The sequence below is a fragment of the Delphinus delphis genome, chromosome 1, assembly GCF_949987515.2.
Source record: "Delphinus delphis chromosome 1, mDelDel1.2, whole genome shotgun sequence".
NCBI classification, from domain to species: Eukaryota; Metazoa; Chordata; class Mammalia; order Artiodactyla; family Delphinidae; genus Delphinus; species Delphinus delphis.
In genome coordinates this window covers 49418115-49438487 of record NC_082683.1, presented here as the reverse complement: position 1 = coordinate 49438487, position 20373 = coordinate 49418115, and the positions used below count along the sequence as shown (strand labels likewise).

Genomic DNA, 20373 nt, shown 5'->3' with positions numbered 1-20373 from the left:
TTAAAAGGTTTTTATGAACTTTGAAAACAAAGGATAACTTGAATACTGCAAGTTACTACGGGCTCATTAGGAATTATCATAAACTAACCCAGTATAGTGGCTGGCACATAGTAAGTGGTAAATATGTATTGAATGGATGAATTTCCATTCTACTTTTAAGGCAATTATCACATTGATAAATAACTATAACTTCAGAAAGTTCTTCCTTAAAGATAGCCGAGTTTTCCTCTCTAACTGCTAGTCATTACCCTTGCTCTGACCTCAAAACCTGCAAAATAAGTGAACTCCCCCATGTGATAGCTGCACAACTATTTGGAGACTTCTCCACATGGTCTCACGGTCCTTTATTTTTCCCCTTGGGTAAATATTCCCAGTTCCTTCAATTCTTCTCCACGGGTCATAGTTTCTGGCTTCTCACCATTCGGCTGACCTTCTCTGAGATCTCTCTGACTGATCAAAATTGCTTCCCACAGTTTCACGTCCATAATATTCCCAGTGAGGTCCTATCGGCAGCATTCGGTAGACATCACTCCCCAGCTCTGAGGAATCGCTAGAAGCACTTAAGTAGTGAAGATGCTGTCAAAGGGAATCCTACATTGGGAAAAGGGCAGAACTTGGAAGGTGGCTTCTAAAGGGTCCTTGTTACTTTATGATCCCTTAAGTTTTGCAGATGTTCTGAGTGCTGAAAAGACATCACCGTAAGGGGGATGGTGTATACAAATGCGGGCCCATCTCAGCCGTCTGTTCTCTCTTCTCAGAATGAATTTGTCTACAGGATGCAAACACTGCCCGCCTTTGCCAGGGACCCGTGGGTAAGTATAATACAGGGTGAAACATGAGGAAACCCATTGTGGCCTCATGTCTGCCATGCCCTCCAATCTAGCCTATATCAGCTATCAAGTGGGCATGCAATCCACATTCATCTGATTCCTGTATCTAACTTTCAGCTGGTTCTGAACTCAGAAGGGAACGAAAGAGGATGTGATTTATCACCCTCCTGAAATCCCAACTGCTATAAAGAAAAAACACAGAGACTTATGAAAAGGCATAAGAGAGGAACCTAATTTAGATGGGGGTGGGTACAGGGGTCTAATATAAAAGAAAGCCTCTTTAAGTGTCATTTAAGCTAAACTCTAAAGAAATAAAAATTGGCCAAGGAACAGGGAAGAGGTAGGAGGGCTCATATAAGGGTTCTTAGGCAAGAAACAGTCTGTCTTGTTTGAGGAACTGAAGAAGTCCAGTGTGGGAGTCATTAGGACTGGTCGTCAAAGATTTGCATCTCTCTGCCTTCCAGACAAATAGGATGGCATTTCCTGGTCAACTTGTGGCTGGGTGGGGCCATTAGACTAGTTTTAGCCAATGAATTGTAAGAAGTGACATGTGACATTCTCCCGCAAATGTGCCTAATTGCCTGGCTAGAGCCCTTCAAAGCTCCCTTTCCCTTTACCATGAGGTCTGTAATGTTCCTGAAAGTGCGTACTCCATCAGACTGGATCCCAGGGGAAGCCAAAGTGATCAGACTGCCTGACAACTTTTGATGGACATGGAGCAGAAGCGAGAAATAAAACTTTTTTGTCTTAAGACACTGAGATCTGGAGTTGCTTTTTTACTGGACCATAACCTAGGCTATCCTGACTGATACAATCATAGCCAGTGTGGCTGCAGAATGGTGAGGAGAGAAGTACTAGTAATTTCAGGCTGGTGAGGTAGGATAACCCGGTCATGTGAGATCTTATAGGCAAAGTAAAGAATTTGGGTTTTATCCCAAGTCCAACATGATATGCTTAGGGAAGTTTCAGCCGGGGAATTTGGTAGAAGTTTTATGTATTAAAACAAGTTACTGTTGCTATTTGACTATTAAAGCACCCTCTTTAATTCTGCTATAGAAAAGACTATTTTTAAGAAACTCATCAATAAGCATTTATTTGAGTACCTTTTATCCTTCCATGTACCAGGCACTGCATTAAGCATTGGAAATATAAAAATGAGTAAGACACAATTCCTGGATTTGGAGTCAGGGTGTAAGAAGACATTTACAAGAACACGTGATGTACATTCTCAGCTTCGGGTCTGTACCCAGTGTGATGGGAGCCAAAGAAGATAATAACTACTTGAGGGTGAGAGATGGGGTAACAGCAAGCTTCAGAGGGAGCAATTATTTGAGCAGGGTCTTGAAGGGTGAGTAGGAGTTAGCCAGGTGGCATTTTGATTAAGGATGAAAATAAATGGAAAACCAGGAAAATGTCAGAGGTATGGAAAATGTTTAGGGTAGCTGAGACTCATAGGAATGGGAGGAACGTGTAGTGTAGGGTGTGGTAAACTGTATTACTATTTGCAAATACTTGCTGCCGCTCCCCCTGACAACAGGCTTGGCCACGTGAACTGCTTTCAGTAGAAGCTTTAAGCACCATGTTCTTTGCTGTCTGCCATAGCAATCAGCAATGCTTCAGAAAAGGTCCCAGAGCAAAAACGATGTGTCTGAAGCAGAGACACAAGCAACCCGTAATGGGCATGAAGCATGAGTGAGAAATAATTCCATGGTTGTCATTCAGTAAGATTTTTGGATCGCTACCAGAGCATAACCTGGCCTATACAGCAGTGTGCATTTCCAGCTCTTAACTTCCAAGTGCATAGTAGGACTGCACTTTCCTGAACCTTTTAAGTAAGACGTGGTCATATGACTAGTTTTTGATCAATACTATGTAAACATAAGTAACATGTCATTTCATGGAGGAAGCTTTTAAAGCCAATTCGGGGGCTTCCCTGGTGGCACAGTGGTTAAGAATCTGCCTGCCAATGCAGGGGACACGGGTTCGAGCCCTGGTCCGGGAAGATCCCACATGCCGCAGAGCAGCTAAGCCTGTGCGCCACAACTACTGAGCCCGTGCGCCATAACTACTGAAGCCCACGTGCCTAGAACCCATGCTCCACAACAAGAGAAGCCACCACAATGAGAAGCCCACGTACCACAACAAAGATTGGACCCCACTCACCGCAACCAGAGAAAAGCCCATGTGCAGCAACAAAGACACAATGCAGGGCTTCCCTGGTGGCACAGTGGTTGAGAGTCCGCCTGCCGATGCAGGGGACACGGGTTCATGCTCCGGTCTGGGAAGATCCCACATGCCGCGGAGTGGATGGGCCCATGAGCCATGGCCACTGAGCCTGCGCGTCCAGAGCCTGTGCTTCACAACAGGAGAGGCCGCAACAGTGAGAGGCCCGCGTACCACAAAAAAAAAAAAAAAAAAAAGACACAATGCAGCCAAAACAAATAAAATAAAATAAAATAATTTATTTTTTTTTAAAAAGCCAGTATGAATTCACCATGCTTTCTTTTCCCTGTCAAGGTGATTGTGATGATTGCAGAAGCACACATATTTCAAGATGAAACCTTCTTCAGACTCTGTCTTTGAGTGAGCATATTGAGAAAAGCCCCTCTGACCTTGAACATGTAGTATAAGCAAGAAGTAAAGGTTTTTTGTTAAGCCACTGAGATATTAGGATTGTTCTGGTGGCAAACCTAGCCTATCCTGACGGATATAAAAACTGGCACCTAGACACGGGGTAATGTAATAACAACAATAATCAAAGTAAACATTTGTTTAGAGGGCAGTAACTAAGAACACTGTTATCAGAAGGTTAAAGGATGGTGATCTATTTGGTGAACATATCACTGTGATAATTTAGAAGACATATCATGAACCTAATGAACTAAGGCAAGAGATTGTGAAACAAAATATTAGTAGCATGTGTTGATGGCTGTTGGATGCATTTAGAAACTTATTACAAAAACGAGATGAGGGCTTCCCTGGTGGCACAGTGGTTGAGAATCCGCCTGCCAATGCAGGGGACACGGGTTCGAGCCCTGTTCTGGGAAGATCCCACATGCCGCGGAGTAACTAAGCCCGTGCGCCACAACTACTGAGCCTGTGCTCTAGAGCTCGTGAGCCACAACTACTGAGCCCGTGTGCCACAACTACTGAAGCCCGCGTGCCTAGAGCCCATGCTCTACAACAAGAGAAGCTACAGCAATGAGAAGCCCATGCACCACAACGAAGAGTAGCCCCCGCTCTCCACAACTAGAGAAAGCCGGCACCCAGCAATGAAGACCCAACACAGCCAAAAATAAATAAAATAAATAAATTTATATTAAAAAAAAAGAGATGAGCTCAGAGAAGATTTGGCCAGTTTGCAAGCAGGAATGAAAGAGACTAGGGACAATCTATAAATTCAGAGTAATGGAGGGATAGAGGAGGCTATTGTTTCTCAATCTCAACTAGTAAAATTAAGGAAGATTTTCAGCAAGAAACGGCTAGTTAAAATCAGCCCTGAAGTATGGCTCAAGTCAAAGGTATGGCCTCAAACCTATTGTTAAAACCTCTGGATAAATTAAGATGTTACCGAGCATATGCTTTCAATTAGAGAAAAGGGAAAAGGGAGGAAATGGGAGGAAAAGTATGACTCTCCCACCTAAGCCCAATAAGCGCAAAACACTCAAAGCCAAGTCAGGAGAGAGATAGAGAGACAGCAAGACAAAGAAACAGAGAGAGACAGAGAGAATATAAAAATGAGATGAATGAGAGAGATATTAGCAGGCAGGAGAGCAAGAAAGCAAAGAAACATGGCAAACAATGGAGGCATGTCTAGAAAATAATTGCCTGTGGCTGTTGACACATGGAACGCCTGGAATCAAACAGATAAGAAACCTACATTTTGGGAAGAGTTGCACTGACAAAAGAACATCAGCCTGGATTAAAGGAGACTGTATTTGAGACTTAATATCACTCTGTTCCCCCAACACCACCCCTATTTTTAAAGGCTGGTTTGAAAACCTATTACCTATGCCTGCTTTAGAGGTACAGAAGGAAGACTCTCTCAGAGGTCAAGGCCAGGGGTCACAGAAAACAATGGCTAGGGCAGCTACACTTAGGGAGCAGAATCCACATCTAATCAGGGTGTTGGGTAGGGGTGTCCCCCACATGTCTGCTCTGGATTAATGTCCACTGTGGGGTCCCATTCCTCCACTTTCCGATCAGTGTGTCCATTGCAGTTATCCCGTCTCTGTCCCACTGCTACATACTGAGAGTATGCCGGGCAGATATCTTGCCTTTGGATGAAGAGTCACATCTGGAGCTGATAGAGAGTCTACTGCGCATCACCCGCTCCCTGGAAAATGAGCTTGATATACCGTGACTAGGTGGGTCTTTAGGGTCGTCCCCCTTGAGGAGAGAGTGGAATTCTGCTTGTGGGAGGACAGTAAGCCAAACATTTGGTGAACAGAAAGGGAGACTGTTCGAGTCATTAGTGTTGTTTCCCAAATATTCCTGGCTCTCTCCCTTTGAGACACTTGGCAGGATTACAGAGCTTTAAAGTTAGGCATGGCCACGTAACTTGCTCTGGCCAAGGATGCATGAGCGGGAGGACAGTGTGTCACTTCCAGGTGGATGCTCTGAGAGCCACTGAATGAGTTGCCGCCTTCCCTCTACCCAGCCGAGACCGTAAGGAGAAGCATGCAACAAGATGAAGCCTTCTTCAGCCCAAATCCATGGGGAATGGAACTCCCCTGCAGACCCACAGCGGGGACATGGCATGAGCAAGAAATAAACTTCCCTGCGTTAAGCCACTGAAATGGTAGTGCTGTTTGTTAAGGCAGCATAGCCCAGCCTTTCCTGATACTAGGAGTGAAGGATGGGGCTGGACAGCAGGAGCTAGGTTGTGAAAGGCGCCCTCTCCCCCGCAAAGGCATCCGAACCCTCTCCTGGTTGTGAGGGGAAGCCAATGAAGGCTTCCAAGCAAGGGCGTTAACATGAAAAGATCTGTTATTTTTTGGATGAAATATGCTATTTCTCAACATAAGGAGAAAATCAGCCTACTAAACCACATAAGGCAGAGTGGAACACACAGAACACTTAGGCAAAAGATATATATTTATGTAAAGTCCTAAGTTTTGAAGTTTCTAAATACAGGAGCTCTGAAAGGAGGCTTTGAAAGGAGCTACAGAGAATCGGGCAAGACAATTTCTTCCATCCCACCATCCAAGGGCCGTTTCCTCTGCAGACAACCAATACTTTACAAGAGTCTCCCTCAGCAGAGAAGATATAAAAAGGGAATGTAACACACACCTGAAGTCTACTTCCAGTTGCCTGTGTGACCTAAGCAGGATACTTAACCTCTCTGGGCCTAGTTCCTCATATACTAAATCCAGATAATACTATATGTAGCCCAAGACAGTTGTAGGGAAAACTATATAAATTGCTCTGGTGAATGCCGGGCTGATGGTAGGTGTTTAATACATGACATTCAATCTTATTACTGTTATCATTAAAATTATTTTAAAAACACCAGCTCCCTGATTACAGAAGAAAACGATTCAGGGCAACAATATAGAGCAGAATGTTCCCTCCTTGAGGAAAGTAACCGGCTCGTGTCATCACTGTACCCTTACCCCCACCCAGTTCAGTGCCTGGCTCCCAGTAGCTACTGTTTTCCCCTGCTGCACAAGGCAATGAGAGGCAAGTGCTGGAGTAGAGGAAAGCTGTCAAGATTTCCCTGACACCAGCTGCTGCCGGGCTGTTGGATCTGAACTCTCAAAGCCACAAATACCTTAAAGCTCTGGGCTATGAACCCAAGGCTGAATTCCCCCAAGCTCAGAAGCTGAAAAGCCAGAATTAGAACCTAGGAACATAAGCTGCTGCAGGTCCAACTTCAAGCCCCAGTCCTGGAGAAAACCCTGGAAGGAACCGACTTCTGACCCTTTCCTCCTTCACCCTCCTGCCCTAACTGCTCCTCGCAGCATCAGTCCACCTGGTCCTGCCAAGTCACACTCTTACATCCTGGCATTCCATCGACGCTCTGGGAAACTCCGAAGAAGGGCAGAGAAGGGGGCTGATGGAGACCACCTCCTAGCCCTGGAGGCGATGACTCTATGCTAACTCAGCCCAGTAAGGTGGGCCTCACCAGCCCCACCTGCAGATGAGGGAACTGAAGCTCAAAGAAGTTCTCTGATTTGCTCACTTCACAACGTGGCAGCGCTGGCCACGAGAGAACCCACGATTCCCGACTTCGCTATTCTTCCCACCATACACTTTTGTCCCTAAGGGGTGAGGGGTTGGGGGAGAATAAAATAACAACCACAGAAAAGGAACCACTTACATGGGTCTAGCGCTTCCTAGAGGCTACACAGGATATGGGCCCACCGGCCGGCCGGGAGCGGAGAAATTTTAAATCTTGATTCTACTCCTGACTCGCTGTGTGACTTTTGGCAAGTGTCTGCTGCTCTCGGACTAGTTTTCCCGGAAGCAAATCAGGACGGGAGGAGTGGTGTGTGTGTGTGTGTGTGTGTGTGTGTGTGTGTGTGTGTGTGTGTGTGTGTGTGTTCGTGTGTACGTGGGATGTGTCGTGTGTCTATGCATCTTGTGCGGGGGCGGGGAGTAGGCGATCACCGGGTTCCCCGAGTTTCGGATTCCCTAAACGCTCGTTCCCAACTAGACACCGAGCTGCCCGCTAATTCCACCTCCTGTAAGAAACCTCCTCTCCGAGGCAAAGCTGTGAACCCCCGCACCCTTTCTCCCACGGTCAGGAGGGTGAGGTGGGGTGCGGCGGGGACTTAGCTGAACACCAGGTTTCAAGCAATGCAAATCACTCGGCTTCCAGGTGCAGCCGGACAGCCGCTCTTGAACTTGATCAGGAGACAAACTTCAGAGCGTTCTCAACGTGGGGGGCCGACTCGCAAGAACCGCCCCTAAACTTAAAAACCCACTTTCACTCGTCCCCACAGGAGACTTAACAGAGCCACCTTAAGGGCGGTGCTCCCGCCCCCCCGGAAGTGCGGGGGGGGACCGGGACCCGGGCGCTCTGCCGGCCCGCCCCTCGCGGCGGCGAAATGACATCGAGCCCTGAAGTGGGGAAATACCACCCGCCCCGCGCCCTCAGCCCCAGACACCTGGCCCGGTTCCCCCGCCTTCTGGGTCCCGCATCCCCTGCCTTCCCGCCCCGAGCCCTGAACTTCAGCCCGCTTCCTTCAGAGGGTGCGAGCGCCCGAGTCCGCCCGTCTCGCGGCAGCCACCGTCACTAGGCAGTCAAACTCCAAGACGTCAGCCCACAATGCACCGGGCGGGCCGGGAAAGACGCGCCGGGGAGGGGAGAAGGAAGACAGGGGCTCAAGTCGCGTGGAGGGGGAGGCGGGGGGGAGGAGGAGAAAGAAGGGCCCAACTGTAGGAGGGCAACAGAGCATTACCTCATCCCGTGAGCCTCCGCGGGTCCAGAGAAGAATCTTCTAGGGTGGGGTCTCCATGGCGACGGGTGGGCCCGCCCTCCTGAGAGCGACGCGAGCCAATGGGAAGGCCTTGGGGTGACATCATGGGCTATTTTTAGGGGTTGACTGGTAGCAGATAAGTGTTGAGCTCGGGCTGGATAAGGGCTCAGAGTTGCACTGAGTGTGGCTGAAGCTGTGAGGCGGGAGTGGAGGTACGCGGCCGCAGGCAGGCAGACAGGCACAGTCAGCTGGGAAGGACTGCAAATCTTATTTTCTTTTCCATTTTCTCTCCAACGGCCCGGAGCTAGTGCTTGTGGTTCCCGGGCTGGTGTTCTGGGGAGCGCCGGGAGAGCCCCTTCTCCAGCCGCCCCCAGGCGGAGAGAGCCCAGCTGCGCTAGCGCTGCTGACAGCGTGGAGAGCGGCCACTGTCCGCCCGGGGAAGTCAGGAGAACGGCTGCAGCGGCAAGAAGTTTCCCAGCCAGGAGGACAGGAGACAAGTGGCCGCCGGGTCCCGGAGCGAACTTTTGCAAAGCTTTCCTTTGCAAAGGAAGCTGCCGCGGCGGCGGTAGAGAAAAGGAGGCGGCAGAGACAGGAGGACGTGCGCTCCGCTTCGCTCGAACCCGTTGCTGAACTTGGGCGAGCGCGAGCCGCGGCTGCCGGGCGCCCCCTCCCCCTCGCAGCGGAGGAGGGGACAGTCTTCGGAGTCGGGGCGGCGGAGACCCGCCGCCGGCCGGCCACCGCGGGGTCCGCGCTACCTGCTGCCGCCGGGAAGCGAGTTCGTCCGCGGGCTCCGAGGAACCTCTGGGCCCAAGAGAGCTCCGGGAGTGACCGCGACTTTTCAAAGCCGGGCGGCGCGCGCGAGCGGACAAGTAAGAGTGCGGGCGGCGTCTTAACCCTGCGATCCCCCGGAGCGAGCCGGTGAGGAGGGCGCCGGGGGAGGCCAGCCGGCGTGGGCGCGCGCTCTTCCAGAAACTTTCCTTGCTCAAGGCCCGGGGAGGCGCGGGTGTCCCCCGCTTGCCAGCGCGCTGTTACGGCCCCGAAACTTCTGCGCGCAGCCCAAACTAACCCCACGTGAAGTGACAGACTGTTCTATGACTGCAAAGATGGAAACGACCTTCTACGACGATGCCCTCAACGCCTCGTTCCTCCAGTCCGAGAGCGGCGCCTACGGCTACAGTAACCCCAAGATCCTGAAGCAGAGCATGACCCTGAACCTGGCCGACCCCGTGGGCAGCCTGAAGCCGCACCTCCGGGCCAAGAACTCCGACCTCCTCACCTCGCCCGACGTGGGGCTGCTCAAGCTGGCGTCGCCCGAGCTGGAGCGCCTGATAATCCAGTCCAGCAACGGGCACATCACCACCACGCCGACCCCCACCCAGTTCCTGTGTCCCAAGAACGTGACGGACGAGCAGGAGGGCTTCGCCGAGGGCTTCGTGCGCGCCCTGGCCGAACTGCACAGCCAGAACACGCTGCCCAGCGTCACGTCGGCGGCGCAGCCGGTCAGCGGGGCGGGCCTGGTGGCCCCGGCCGTGGCCTCGGTGGCGGGCGGCGGCGGTGGCGGCGGCGGCGGCGGCGGCTTCGGCGCCAGCCTGCACAGCGAGCCGCCGGTCTACGCCAACCTCAGCAACTTCAACCCGGGCGCGCTGAGCGGTGGCGGCGGCGGCGGCGGCGGGGCGCCCTCCTACGGCGCGGCCGGCCTGGCCTTTCCCGCGCAGCCTCAGCAGCAGCAGCCGCCGCCGCCGCCGCCGCCGCCGCCGCACCACCTGCCCCAGCAGATCCCCGTGCAGCACCCGCGGCTGCAGGCCCTGAAGGAGGAGCCGCAGACGGTCCCCGAGATGCCCGGGGAAACGCCACCCCTGTCCCCCATCGACATGGAGTCCCAGGAGCGGATCAAGGCGGAGAGGAAGCGCATGAGGAACCGCATCGCTGCCTCCAAGTGCCGGAAAAGGAAGCTGGAGAGGATCGCCCGGCTGGAGGAAAAAGTGAAAACCTTGAAAGCGCAGAACTCGGAGCTGGCGTCCACGGCCAACATGCTCAGGGAACAGGTGGCCCAGCTTAAGCAGAAAGTCATGAACCACGTTAACAGTGGGTGCCAACTCATGCTAACGCAGCAGTTGCAAACGTTTTGAGGCGAGACTGTCGGGGGCTGAGGGGCAACGGAGAACAAATAACCCAGAGAGGGACAGACTTGAGAACTTGACAAGTTGCGAGAGAGGGAGAAAGAGAGAAAAAAGAAGTGTCCGAGAACTAAAGCCAAGGGTTTCCAAGTTGGACTGGGTTGCGTCCTGACGGCGCCCCCAGTGTGCACGAGAGAGAAGGACTTGGCGCGCCCTCCCTTTGGCAGGGAGCCAGGGAGCGGCCGCCCGCGGGCTGCCCCGCTTTACGGTCGGGCTGTCCCCGCGCAAACAGAACGTTAGACTTTTCTTTAACATTGACCAAGAACTGCATGGACCTAACATTCGATCTCATTCAGTATTAAAGGGGGGAGGGAGGGGTCGCAAACTCCAATAGAGACTGTAGATTGCTTCTGTAGTGCTCCTTAAGAACACAAAGGGGGTGGGGGGGGGGGAGGCGGGAGGGAGGTTTGCGAGAGCGAGGCCCAGTCTGCAGATGAACTCCTTCTGGACTGCCTTCCATAACTGTGTATGTACATGTATATATTTTTTAATTTGTTGAAAGCTGATTACTGTCAATAAACAGCTTCACGCCTTTGTAAGTTATTTCATGTTTGTTTGTTTGGGTGTCCTGCCCAGCGTTGTTTGTAAATAAGAGATTTGGAGCACTCTGAGTTTACCATTTGTAATAAAGTATATAATTTTTTTATGTTTTGTTTCTGAAAATTCCAGAAAGGATATTTAAGAAAATACAATAAAATATTGAAAAAGTGACCCCTCCCCCAACCTCTTTTCTGCATTACCTGTAGATTACTTTGCCAGGTGGAGCTGAAAGAGTTAAGAGTGTCCATTAAAATCACTATCAGTGCTTCTTACTATCAAGCAGTGAAAACTGTTACCTACTGGAGTTAAGAGATACCTGTAGCTGATTCCCTCATCGAGTTATACTCTTTCCTCCCCAACAAGCTATACAGAGTGGCTTACAAAGGATAATGTGGCATTTCAGGAGGCTGAGGGAAGGGAGGTTGTGGTGGAGAGGGGCAGCTCCCTGGGAAGTCAAACGTTTTAAAGTTTGGATCATATCAAGTGGCATGTGCTGTGACCATTTATAATGTTAGTAGAAATTTTAACAATAGATGCTTATTCTCAAAGCAGGAACAGTGGCAGATTTTTACAAAAGATGTATCCTTCCAATTTGGAATCTTTATTTTAACAATTCCTAGATAAAAGAGACGGTCTTTGCATATGAATATTTATAACAGCATTCTTGTCACAATAAACGTATTCAAATACCAATAACAGATCTTGAATTCCTTTCCCTTTACTACTTTTTTTCTTCCCAAGCTCTGTTCTGAAGCATTGCTTTTCAGTTGCTGGGGTTAACATTACTGCCATCTGAAGTTATTTGGTAGTTAAGAAGCAAAGAATTTATGAAAAGTCAACACAGAAATTGCAGTCTGGATGAAACATTCTCCCAGCTTCATTCATCCTCATTCGCCTTCTCTCTCTCTCTCTCTCTCTCTGTCTGTGTCTCTCTCCTTCTCTTTCGCTTTCCACACACCCCCTCCCTATGCCTAGACAAATTACCAGTATAGCAGTTTATCATTTCGGATTCTTCTATAGTTTCTTAATTTGTCTCTAAAATAATCAGCCTTGTTTAAATAATTATTATAGAATCGGTCTCAAAAGATGGTACTCTAGATACTATAAAAAAATACACAAGAGAAAACATGAACACCAGTACAATGATTATGTATATAAATCAAACCTTCACTCTGGAGAAATGGCAGACTTAAATTCTGTCTACAGATATAACTTAAGAGATCAACAAGGCAGCCCTCAACAAGGGAACAATTTTTGCTTGGTTGCTTTTCATCCCAAGAGCCGGTATGATTATCAAGCAGCAAAAGCAATTTGATATCCAGGAATACTTCCCCAAACCACTAATTGAGGCAGGGCTGTTTGCTCATTAGCAGTGCTCTAGTACCCAACAGGTCTGGGAGTGCTAATATCCTGCCTGTGGCTTTAAGTCCAAAGTCACAGAGAGTTTCTCCTCGGGAGAGTGTCCAGGAGTGCAAGGGATTGGACTGACTTGTTAGCTATCAGGTCCACTCCATTGGAACAACACTTATTTAACAAAGGGTTACTGGGAGCAGATACACTTCTCCAAACAGTGAATTTGCCCATGTCAGCAACCCGGAAGGTGAGTTGATTTTGACCATTTGTAGAAATAGTCAGAAGAGGGACAATAAAGCACTTTGGGGTGGGGCTCTGTGGAAGCTAAACAAGAGCCAAGTAGAAAAAAATAAGCAGGCTGGGGAATTAATTACCTGCAAAGGTAGACTAAGCCCAGACAACAGTGCAGCACAGAAAAGCCACACCACTCCCCAGTTTGCTTTAGACTCTGACTTTTTTTTTTTTTTTTGCGGTACGCGGGCCTCTCACTGTTGTGGCCTATCCCGTTGCGGAGCACAGGCTCCGGATGCGCAGGCTCAGCGGCCATGGCTCACGGGCCCAGCCGCTCCGCGGCATGTGGGATCTTCGCGGACCGGGGCACGAACCCGTGTCCCCTGCATCGGCAGGTGGACTCTCAACCACTGCGCCACTAGGAAAGCCCCTAGACTCTGACTTTAAAAAAAATAAAAAGCCTGAAACTCAGGCCTATCCCTACCCTTGTTTGTTTCAACTATCGTTCTGAATGTATATCTCTGAAATTGTAACAAAAGGGATAGAAAAAAAATTGTGGTAGAGGAAATTTCAGCAGTAACCTGTAAACTCTGGAGACAGAAAATCAGATACTTATAGACCCTCAAAGGTCAATGTTATTTTGGCATTCAATGAGTTATTGTTTGGGTAACACTAATGGTTGGAGAAGATGAAGCTAGTGGCACATGAAACCATTGATCCTCTTTTAATCTGTCTTACATATGTATATTTCAGAGATTCTTAACACTTTGTGTCCATTGGGGCAGAGGATTCATGAACTCAATGAAAATGCCTACAAAATTGTGTTTGTGTACGGGTGTGCCCACATGAACACACACTCCCCTAGGGAGAGAGATCATTAAGCTCTATTTGGTTCTCAAAAAGTTCCATGACTCGAAAAAGGTTAATAATTTCTAAGCTGAATGGCTACACATTCACTATGAGAAACGTATCTTTGTGTGAATCTGAATTTCATGTCTTTTCACCCCTCCATGCTTCTGCTTGTACTCATCCCTCTGACTGGGACTTCTGACTTCTGGCTCAATTGCTGAATCCTACCCATTTTTCAAGGTTTGGTGAAAGTGGCACCTTCTCTGTGACGCCTTCCTTGCTAACTCCCTCTTCAGGTGGAACGAATATTCCCAATTACGCATCCACAACATTTTATCCAAACTTCTGTGATAGCACTTATCAAAGTATTATCATCGTGAACCTCTGTGTCTCTTGGCTAGAACCTATCCTTACTCGTCTGTGGAACCCAGACTCCTAGTACAGTGCCTGGTTACATAGGAGACGTTTATAAAATGTGTGTTGACTGAATAGACAATTGAACTGAAATGCTCCAAAATAATTCCAGGTCTTAACTTCTTCTAGTGAAATATACCTCATCCATTTCCAGGCGAACAATGCCAGATGGATTGAAGACCCTCAGAAAAGTCAAACGTGGCCAATCACCAGGTGCTAAAGCCTAGTTCTCAATGAGTGCTCTTAGAAGAATTAAACTGTTAGCACATTCATTCTTCCAGCCACACAGAGCGTCCCTTCCCTCCTCCACTAAGCGGGCATCTTCTCATATAAAATGGGCCTGCGTGAAACATTAGGCTTGGAGGTGGAGATAGGGAAGGATAATATGTGATCGTTAGGCAGGCACAAAAAATAGTTCTACGTGCGACTTTATTAAAAACCACTATTTCATTGGTAATGACAGAGAGAACTTCCTGTTTGTAAAGTTAATGTATTTCAGGGGTCCTGAACTTAGTACCCAGTGTTTGCTTGACAGAGACCAGGATCATGCCAATGTATCTATTCCTCGTGCTCTTTTATTCTTAGAGAAGATACCCATTGAATGAACCAAGGAAAAAGACAATGCCTTTCAGTCTTGCCTACCCCACCACCTACTTCTACGTGGGTCAAGTGGAATGTTAAAGAAGAAGGGAAGAGGGTTAGAAGCTGGGATGGCCCCAGAAAGTGAAACAATCCCTACCTAACTCTGGACCCTGGCTCCAGTTACTTGGTTTTGGACTTTTGACGTCCCAAAGAAGGGCACTCCCCTGGGCCCAGTCTCACTGAGGCCCTTGCTAAGAATGGGGCTTCAGTGAGGAACACGACACAATCCCTGTTCGCCAGGAACTCCCAGTTCGGTGGGGAAGAGTACGGAGATGAAGCAGAAAGAGGTGCCAGATGCAGGAGGAAGAGACGTTATCAGGAAAGACTTCACGGGTGAAATGACGTCTGAGCTGATCCAGTGGAACTCAGCAGGAGCAAAAGGTTGGAGGAGGAACTTGTGTGCAAAGGAACAGGGCATCAGAAAACATGGTGTGTTGAGGGACTTGTAAGCTGCTTGGAGAGGCTGGGAATGAAGGTGTGAGAAGAAAAGTGAAGGAGAAGAAGCAGGAAAGTTTAAGGGTCGGGTTGTGAAGTACTAACTGTTCCATGCTAAGAGTTTGATTGTCATCCTGGTCTTTCTGGAGAAATACTTGAACTGAGACTGATTAGATGACTTAAGAGTTCTTCAGGTCAAGAGCAGAAGAGATGAGGTAGGGAATTCCAGAATGAGGGTCAGCATGAGGAAAAACCTGGAAAAACTCTGGGGTACCCTAGGAGTTAAGGGAAGGCCTGCCTTCCTGGGGTGGGGTAAGCGAAGAGGAGAGGAATGAGCACTGAGATTGGCACTCACCAGTTTATACTCTTGTCCTTTCCAACATGATTTCATCTCTTCTATTGCATTTTATTTTCACCACTACCCTGCGTGTGTCATTATTAGTAGCTGTGTTTCACAGGAACAGAAGCTGAGGCTCCCAGTGAGTTTTAAGAGTTTTTGTTGAGGCCCCTCATGCAGTGACTGGTGGGACCACAATTAGGTCCCCAGCCATCAAGAACCATATTCTTCTCCTATATTTTTCTAGGAACCTGATGCCCTGGTGATCCTGGGGCACCCCCTTGATTCTACATCAAGGACCCTGAGGAACTGAATTAGTCATCAGAAGGTTCTTTGATGTACACAGCATCTGAGCAAAGGTAATCAGATAGTCTCCTGGGATATTTCATCCATGCTACAGCAACGTCTAATGAACTCTCGTTGCCCTGCTGCAAACCGCTCGGTTCTGGGGGGACTAGAATACTAGTGCTGAGAAGCCCTGACGGTTTCTTGCTACACAAACTTCCTTCATGTACATCCACTAGAAGACATTGCTCGATGGTTGCTTCATTATTCCTTCAAAAAATTGGGTTACCAGATCATTAAGTTACTGCCTTCTTAGGCTATAGGTTTTCACTAGATACCTGGACAAAATTTGGGCATTTCCCAGATCTCCATGGGACTGTCTGTCCATCAGCTTCTGCTGATGGCAAATCTCTTCCAAGGTGTATTTGATTCATCCTAGATTCATGCTCGGAGGGAGGAATGCCCTCACCTTATGGCAAATCTTGAAAAAAGATAAGCAGGTACCTGGGCTGTTATATAATCGACCACTCCACCAGTTTGGACGCTTACACGGGCCAGTAACAGAAGACACAATTTAAGCAAGATCCAGGGCACATATAGTGGCTCAGCGACCTCATCATGGGCTTTCTATCTGTTTCACCATTCTCAGTGTGTCAAAGACACCCCTTGTGTGGACTCAAGATAGCTTTAGCAGTTCCTGGCATCATAGGTAAACACAATAATCACTAGCAATGCAAGGGTGTTTACTTCCATCTTTCTCTTTTTTATTAGCAAGAGAAACCTCTCCTAGAACCTCCCTACTTCCACCCGAGTAGACTTCCCTTCAGGTCCCATTGGCCCAGAGCAGGTCATATGCCTACACCCAAACTCATCCCTGGCCAGGGAATGGGACCACCATGATTGGCCTACAGTCATGATTCACCCCCTTGGGATCACCTTCTTCTAAGCACATGGGAAAATGAACACCAAAAGTAAATTTAAAAATAAATAAAAGTCAAGGCTCTGGTGGCAAAAAATAAGTGAGATGGACGGTGGCTTTTGGGTGGGAGGATAGTCATCAGTGCTCTCCACCAAATGTCTCCAGTTCTCCTCTTGTACAAGGTAGGGTAGTACTTCCCTGCCTTCTACCTCCTGGAAGTTGGGTGAGAGGCACTGTGACTTGTGTCAGTCAATGAAATGCCAGCAGTGGTAACATCTCTCACATCCAGGTGGGAGCCTTAAGAGTGAGTGTGCAATTCACCATGTTTCCTTTTCCCAGCCGTGGCAACTGTGGAAGCACAGAGATGGAATGTCCATTAACCTGGTCCTTAAATGACGGTGATGTAGATCAGAGTCCCTCCTCACCGCCAGCATCAACAATAGACATTTAACAGAAGCAAAAATTAGACCTTGGTTGTATTAAGATGCAGAGAGGAGGGCTTTTTGTTACTGTAGCATTAGTTAGCCTTTCCTAACCGCTCCAGCAGGAAACAACCGTGTCTGCCACAAGTATAATAAACAAAAGCCTGTATAATATTCAATACATATGCCATTTACTACATTTCTACTACGTAGCAGGCACTCTGCTGGGAATTACAAGGTAAATGTTAGGGCTCTATTGTATACATGAGAAAATGGAGGTTTCCATCTTGTTCAAGTTCATGGAATAAGTGGCTGGTGGAAGCCGGAGCTGAGTCCAGGTCTTTCTTGACTCAGAAGAGCTAGCTTTGCTCACATATGACCCTGCCCTTGAGTAGTACTGCCACGTGAATTTATATCTCAATGGAGCCTCACAGCCTCCCTGCCACAGACACTGCTATCATTCCATTTTGCGTATGAGGAAACTGAGATTCAGAGAAGAAAACTAACTTGTAGAACTTCACAGAACTCAGAAGACACCAGAGCCTTGCTACCCTTCTGACCACATGAAGAATCGAGATATTACAAGTTGGAAGAGAGAATTGAGGTATTAGGAGTTAGTGGAGGCACAGGGATTTTGGAGTCAGGTACCCAGGGGTTCAATCTGTGCTCTGCAGCTCAAACCTGGGAGACATGGATCAAGTTCATGAGTATCGCTGTGTATCAGTTCCTTCCTTTGTAAAAATGAGGCTAGCCATGTCTACCTCAGAGGGTTGTCAGGGGTTCATATATGTAAAACCCTGTATAGAGCAGGCAAGCAATAATTAGCCATTTTTCCCTGTAGATTTGTTAATTGAAGAGGAACTGATCAGGAATTCCACTTCCCTGCCCAAGCCAGTGTGAATGCATACACACACACACACACACACACACACACACACACACACACACCACCCCGGCTGAAATGAAAACGTTTCCCATTAAGATTCAACGACGTCTCGCAGGACCTGCTTCTTGGTCATATAAGGGCTGGCAGGTCCTCTCTGCGGGCTGGAGAAAAGTTTTGTTTCCCCAGCTGCACTCGCAGGGGAATACTCCGCAGGCACGGGCGTTGGGAACCTGTTTGGCTTGGCTCAAAGGCCTGTCAGCACATTCAGGAAGTGAAGTCAGAGAGGGACAGGATTTCAAACAGAGCCAGCTGTACACGAATGCCCGAGCGGGAAAATGCCTTATCCAAGCAGGGTGCCTCTCAGCCTGTGTTGCCCTGGGTGCTGTCAAGCGAGCCTCTGAAGATGGCTCTGGGCCAGGAAAGGAAGAAGCAATCACTGACACCCAGGGAAGGGCCATGACTTCACAGCAAAGTGGCCAGAAGGACTATGTGGGGGTCATCTCAGCCAGTCCCCTGCCATGGGCCGGGGAAGGGTTGAGCCTGGGCTCCCAGAGCTTGCTGGGTGGAGGGGCTAATGTTCATCTCCCTGGAGTCTCAAAGTCAAGGTATGGGAGGGGAGGGGAAGAGAGAAGGAGGACAACAAAATGAAGGACCAGGTTAGGAGTATTGGGAAGGGAGGGTGAGAAGTGGATGGTGCCTGATAGATGGTACCCCCCAGCCATGTTCCCGTGTCCAGGAAACAGTGCAAAGCTAAGACCTGAATCCTAATTCCAACTCTAACATCTCCCACCTGTGAGTGGGAAGATAGTTAATTTCTCTAAGCCTTTATTTCATCAGCTATGAAATGCAGATAATAACTACTCCCATAGGGCTGTCGTAAGGATTAAATTAGCTAACCTACGTAAAAGGGCTTAGCCTAGTGCTGGCGAATTATAAATGTATCAGTTAGAATTCTATGGTTGCAAGTGACAGAAAATTCCGTTAAAGTCAAAAGACATTTTATTGGAGTATATCATTGAAAAGCTTTAAGTAGAGGTAGCTCTAGACCTGGCTGGATACAGGGCTCAAATGGTATCATGAGGCTTTGATTGCTCTCCATCACTCAGCTTGCTGTGGGAAGAGTTAGCTTCATCCTCAGTCTCCTTTTGATAGTGTCCAGCAGCTCCCATTCTCTGTCTGTAGGAATAAGTAAGATGGCTATAGTAGTTCCTCACATCCTCCCGGGACAGTGTTTCATTGATCTGATTGCGCCTCATATCCGTTCCTGAACCAGTCAGGCACAGGACATACTAGATTGGCTGAGGTGTAGGTCAATTGTCCACCTCTAAAACCAAGGTTTTGGGAGTCTCATCAAACTACATGGCCAGGGAAGAAAGTGAGGAGGAGAAGATTTTCAAAGGACAATCAGGACCTATGAAGGAGTAGGTGCTGGAGGTCAAACAGATGATTATTATCTGCTGTTATTATTATCAAATTTTTTCAGTCCAGGATAGAGGGACATCTACTCCACTTCAAAAACCAGGTTGGCATTCGTGATGCACAATTTGATCTCTTCTAACGAGTTGGGAACTCCAGATACAAATCATCAAGAACATGCTTCTTTGGATGGAAAATGCTCAGGGGGGATGTATTCAATGATATAACATATATAAAAATATTCTGTAAAAACAATAGTCATTAGTCTTAGTCACTGTTGTGACGTTCACTGTAAACAACTTGACCCAGGCCAATTAAAATAGAGAGTTGAAGATTCTCCAAGCAAGATTTTGAAACATCAAGAAGCCCTCTAAGCATATCTACTTCTGGTCTGTGTTTTTCTCCACTCACCTGCTCATTGAACTGTATCAGTATCAGTTTCTACACCAGGATTTCCACAATTCAATAGTTGAAGTAGTAAAAGTAGAAAAGAAAAACTGAAATCAATTATCATCATGACTGAACCCTAAAAAAGGAGAATCCAATATACAATGAAATATTCTTTTTCCTCCCTATAGCGAATCAAAGATCTTTATACCCCAGAACCAGAATGTGAGAAGGATCTCTGAAAATTCTTAGAACTGACTATAAGCATAAGAAGTGAATGATAAATCCAGTGTTGCAAGTAGAAAATACCGAGAGGTTGATGAGTATCTACTGTGTGGCTTAAGCCATGGCTGGGAGGTAATATAGTAACCAGTTCTTGGCATAAATAGTCTTAAAATCTTTCCACCTGAGGAGAGCGGTATGGGATTGAACGATTGTCACTCTCTCAGAAGGCCATGGCTCTATTCATTTACCCCATGTTTATTGAATCCATTCACCTCCTCTATCCAGGCACCTACTAAGCGCTGGAGGTGAGAAGCTGTGTAAAACATGGAGCCTGTTATCAAAAGCAGGTGGATTCAATATATAATTGTCATGACAGAGGTAAATACAGTATACTTTAGGAGCAAGTACCCCACCTAAGGGAATTCAGCAATGGCTTCACTGAGGGGCTGATTTGGAATTGCATCTTAAAAGAGAGGAGTGGGAGTTTGACAGAAAAATAGGGTGATCGTTTTCCAGGAAGAGGGGACATCAGGGACTAAGGTAAGGAGGACTCAGATGGAGCTATTTAGGACTCATCATCAGCTATTTATAGACAAAATGG

The 20373-nt window shown here is 47.9% G+C and overlaps 2 protein-coding genes across 2 annotated transcripts; both read left to right on the top strand.

The window, feature by feature from the left end:
• Positions 1 to 7882: 7882 nt before the first annotated feature.
• Positions 7883 to 9176, top strand: LOC132419937 (uncharacterized). Its single transcript, XM_060003844.2, has 2 exons — positions 7883 to 8027; positions 8455 to 9176. Exons 1-2 carry the CDS (start codon positions 7883 to 7885, stop codon positions 9174 to 9176), a joined length of 867 nt encoding a protein of 288 aa, XP_059859827.1.
• Positions 9177 to 9342: 166 nt separating this feature from the next.
• Positions 9343 to 11142, top strand: JUN (Jun proto-oncogene, AP-1 transcription factor subunit). Its single transcript, XM_060022812.2, has one exon. It carries the CDS (start codon positions 9346 to 9348, stop codon positions 10381 to 10383), a length of 1038 nt encoding a protein of 345 aa, XP_059878795.1. The 5' UTR covers positions 9343 to 9345; the 3' UTR covers positions 10384 to 11142.
• Positions 11143 to 20373: the final 9231 nt, after the last annotated feature.

Excerpts from the sequence above, each read along its gene's own strand:
- LOC132419937 (XM_060003844.2), top strand. The coding sequence starts at position 7,883 with ATGACATCGAGCCCTGAAGTGGGGAAATACCACCCGCCCCGCGCCCTC. Across the intron at positions 8,028-8,454 it reads CAGCCCGCTTCCTTCAGAGG|GCGGGAGTGGAGGTACGCGG; the intron begins GTGCGAGCGCCC and ends TGAAGCTGTGAG.
- JUN (XM_060022812.2), top strand. The coding sequence starts at position 9,346 with ATGACTGCAAAGATGGAAACGACCTTCTACGACGATGCCCTCAACGCC.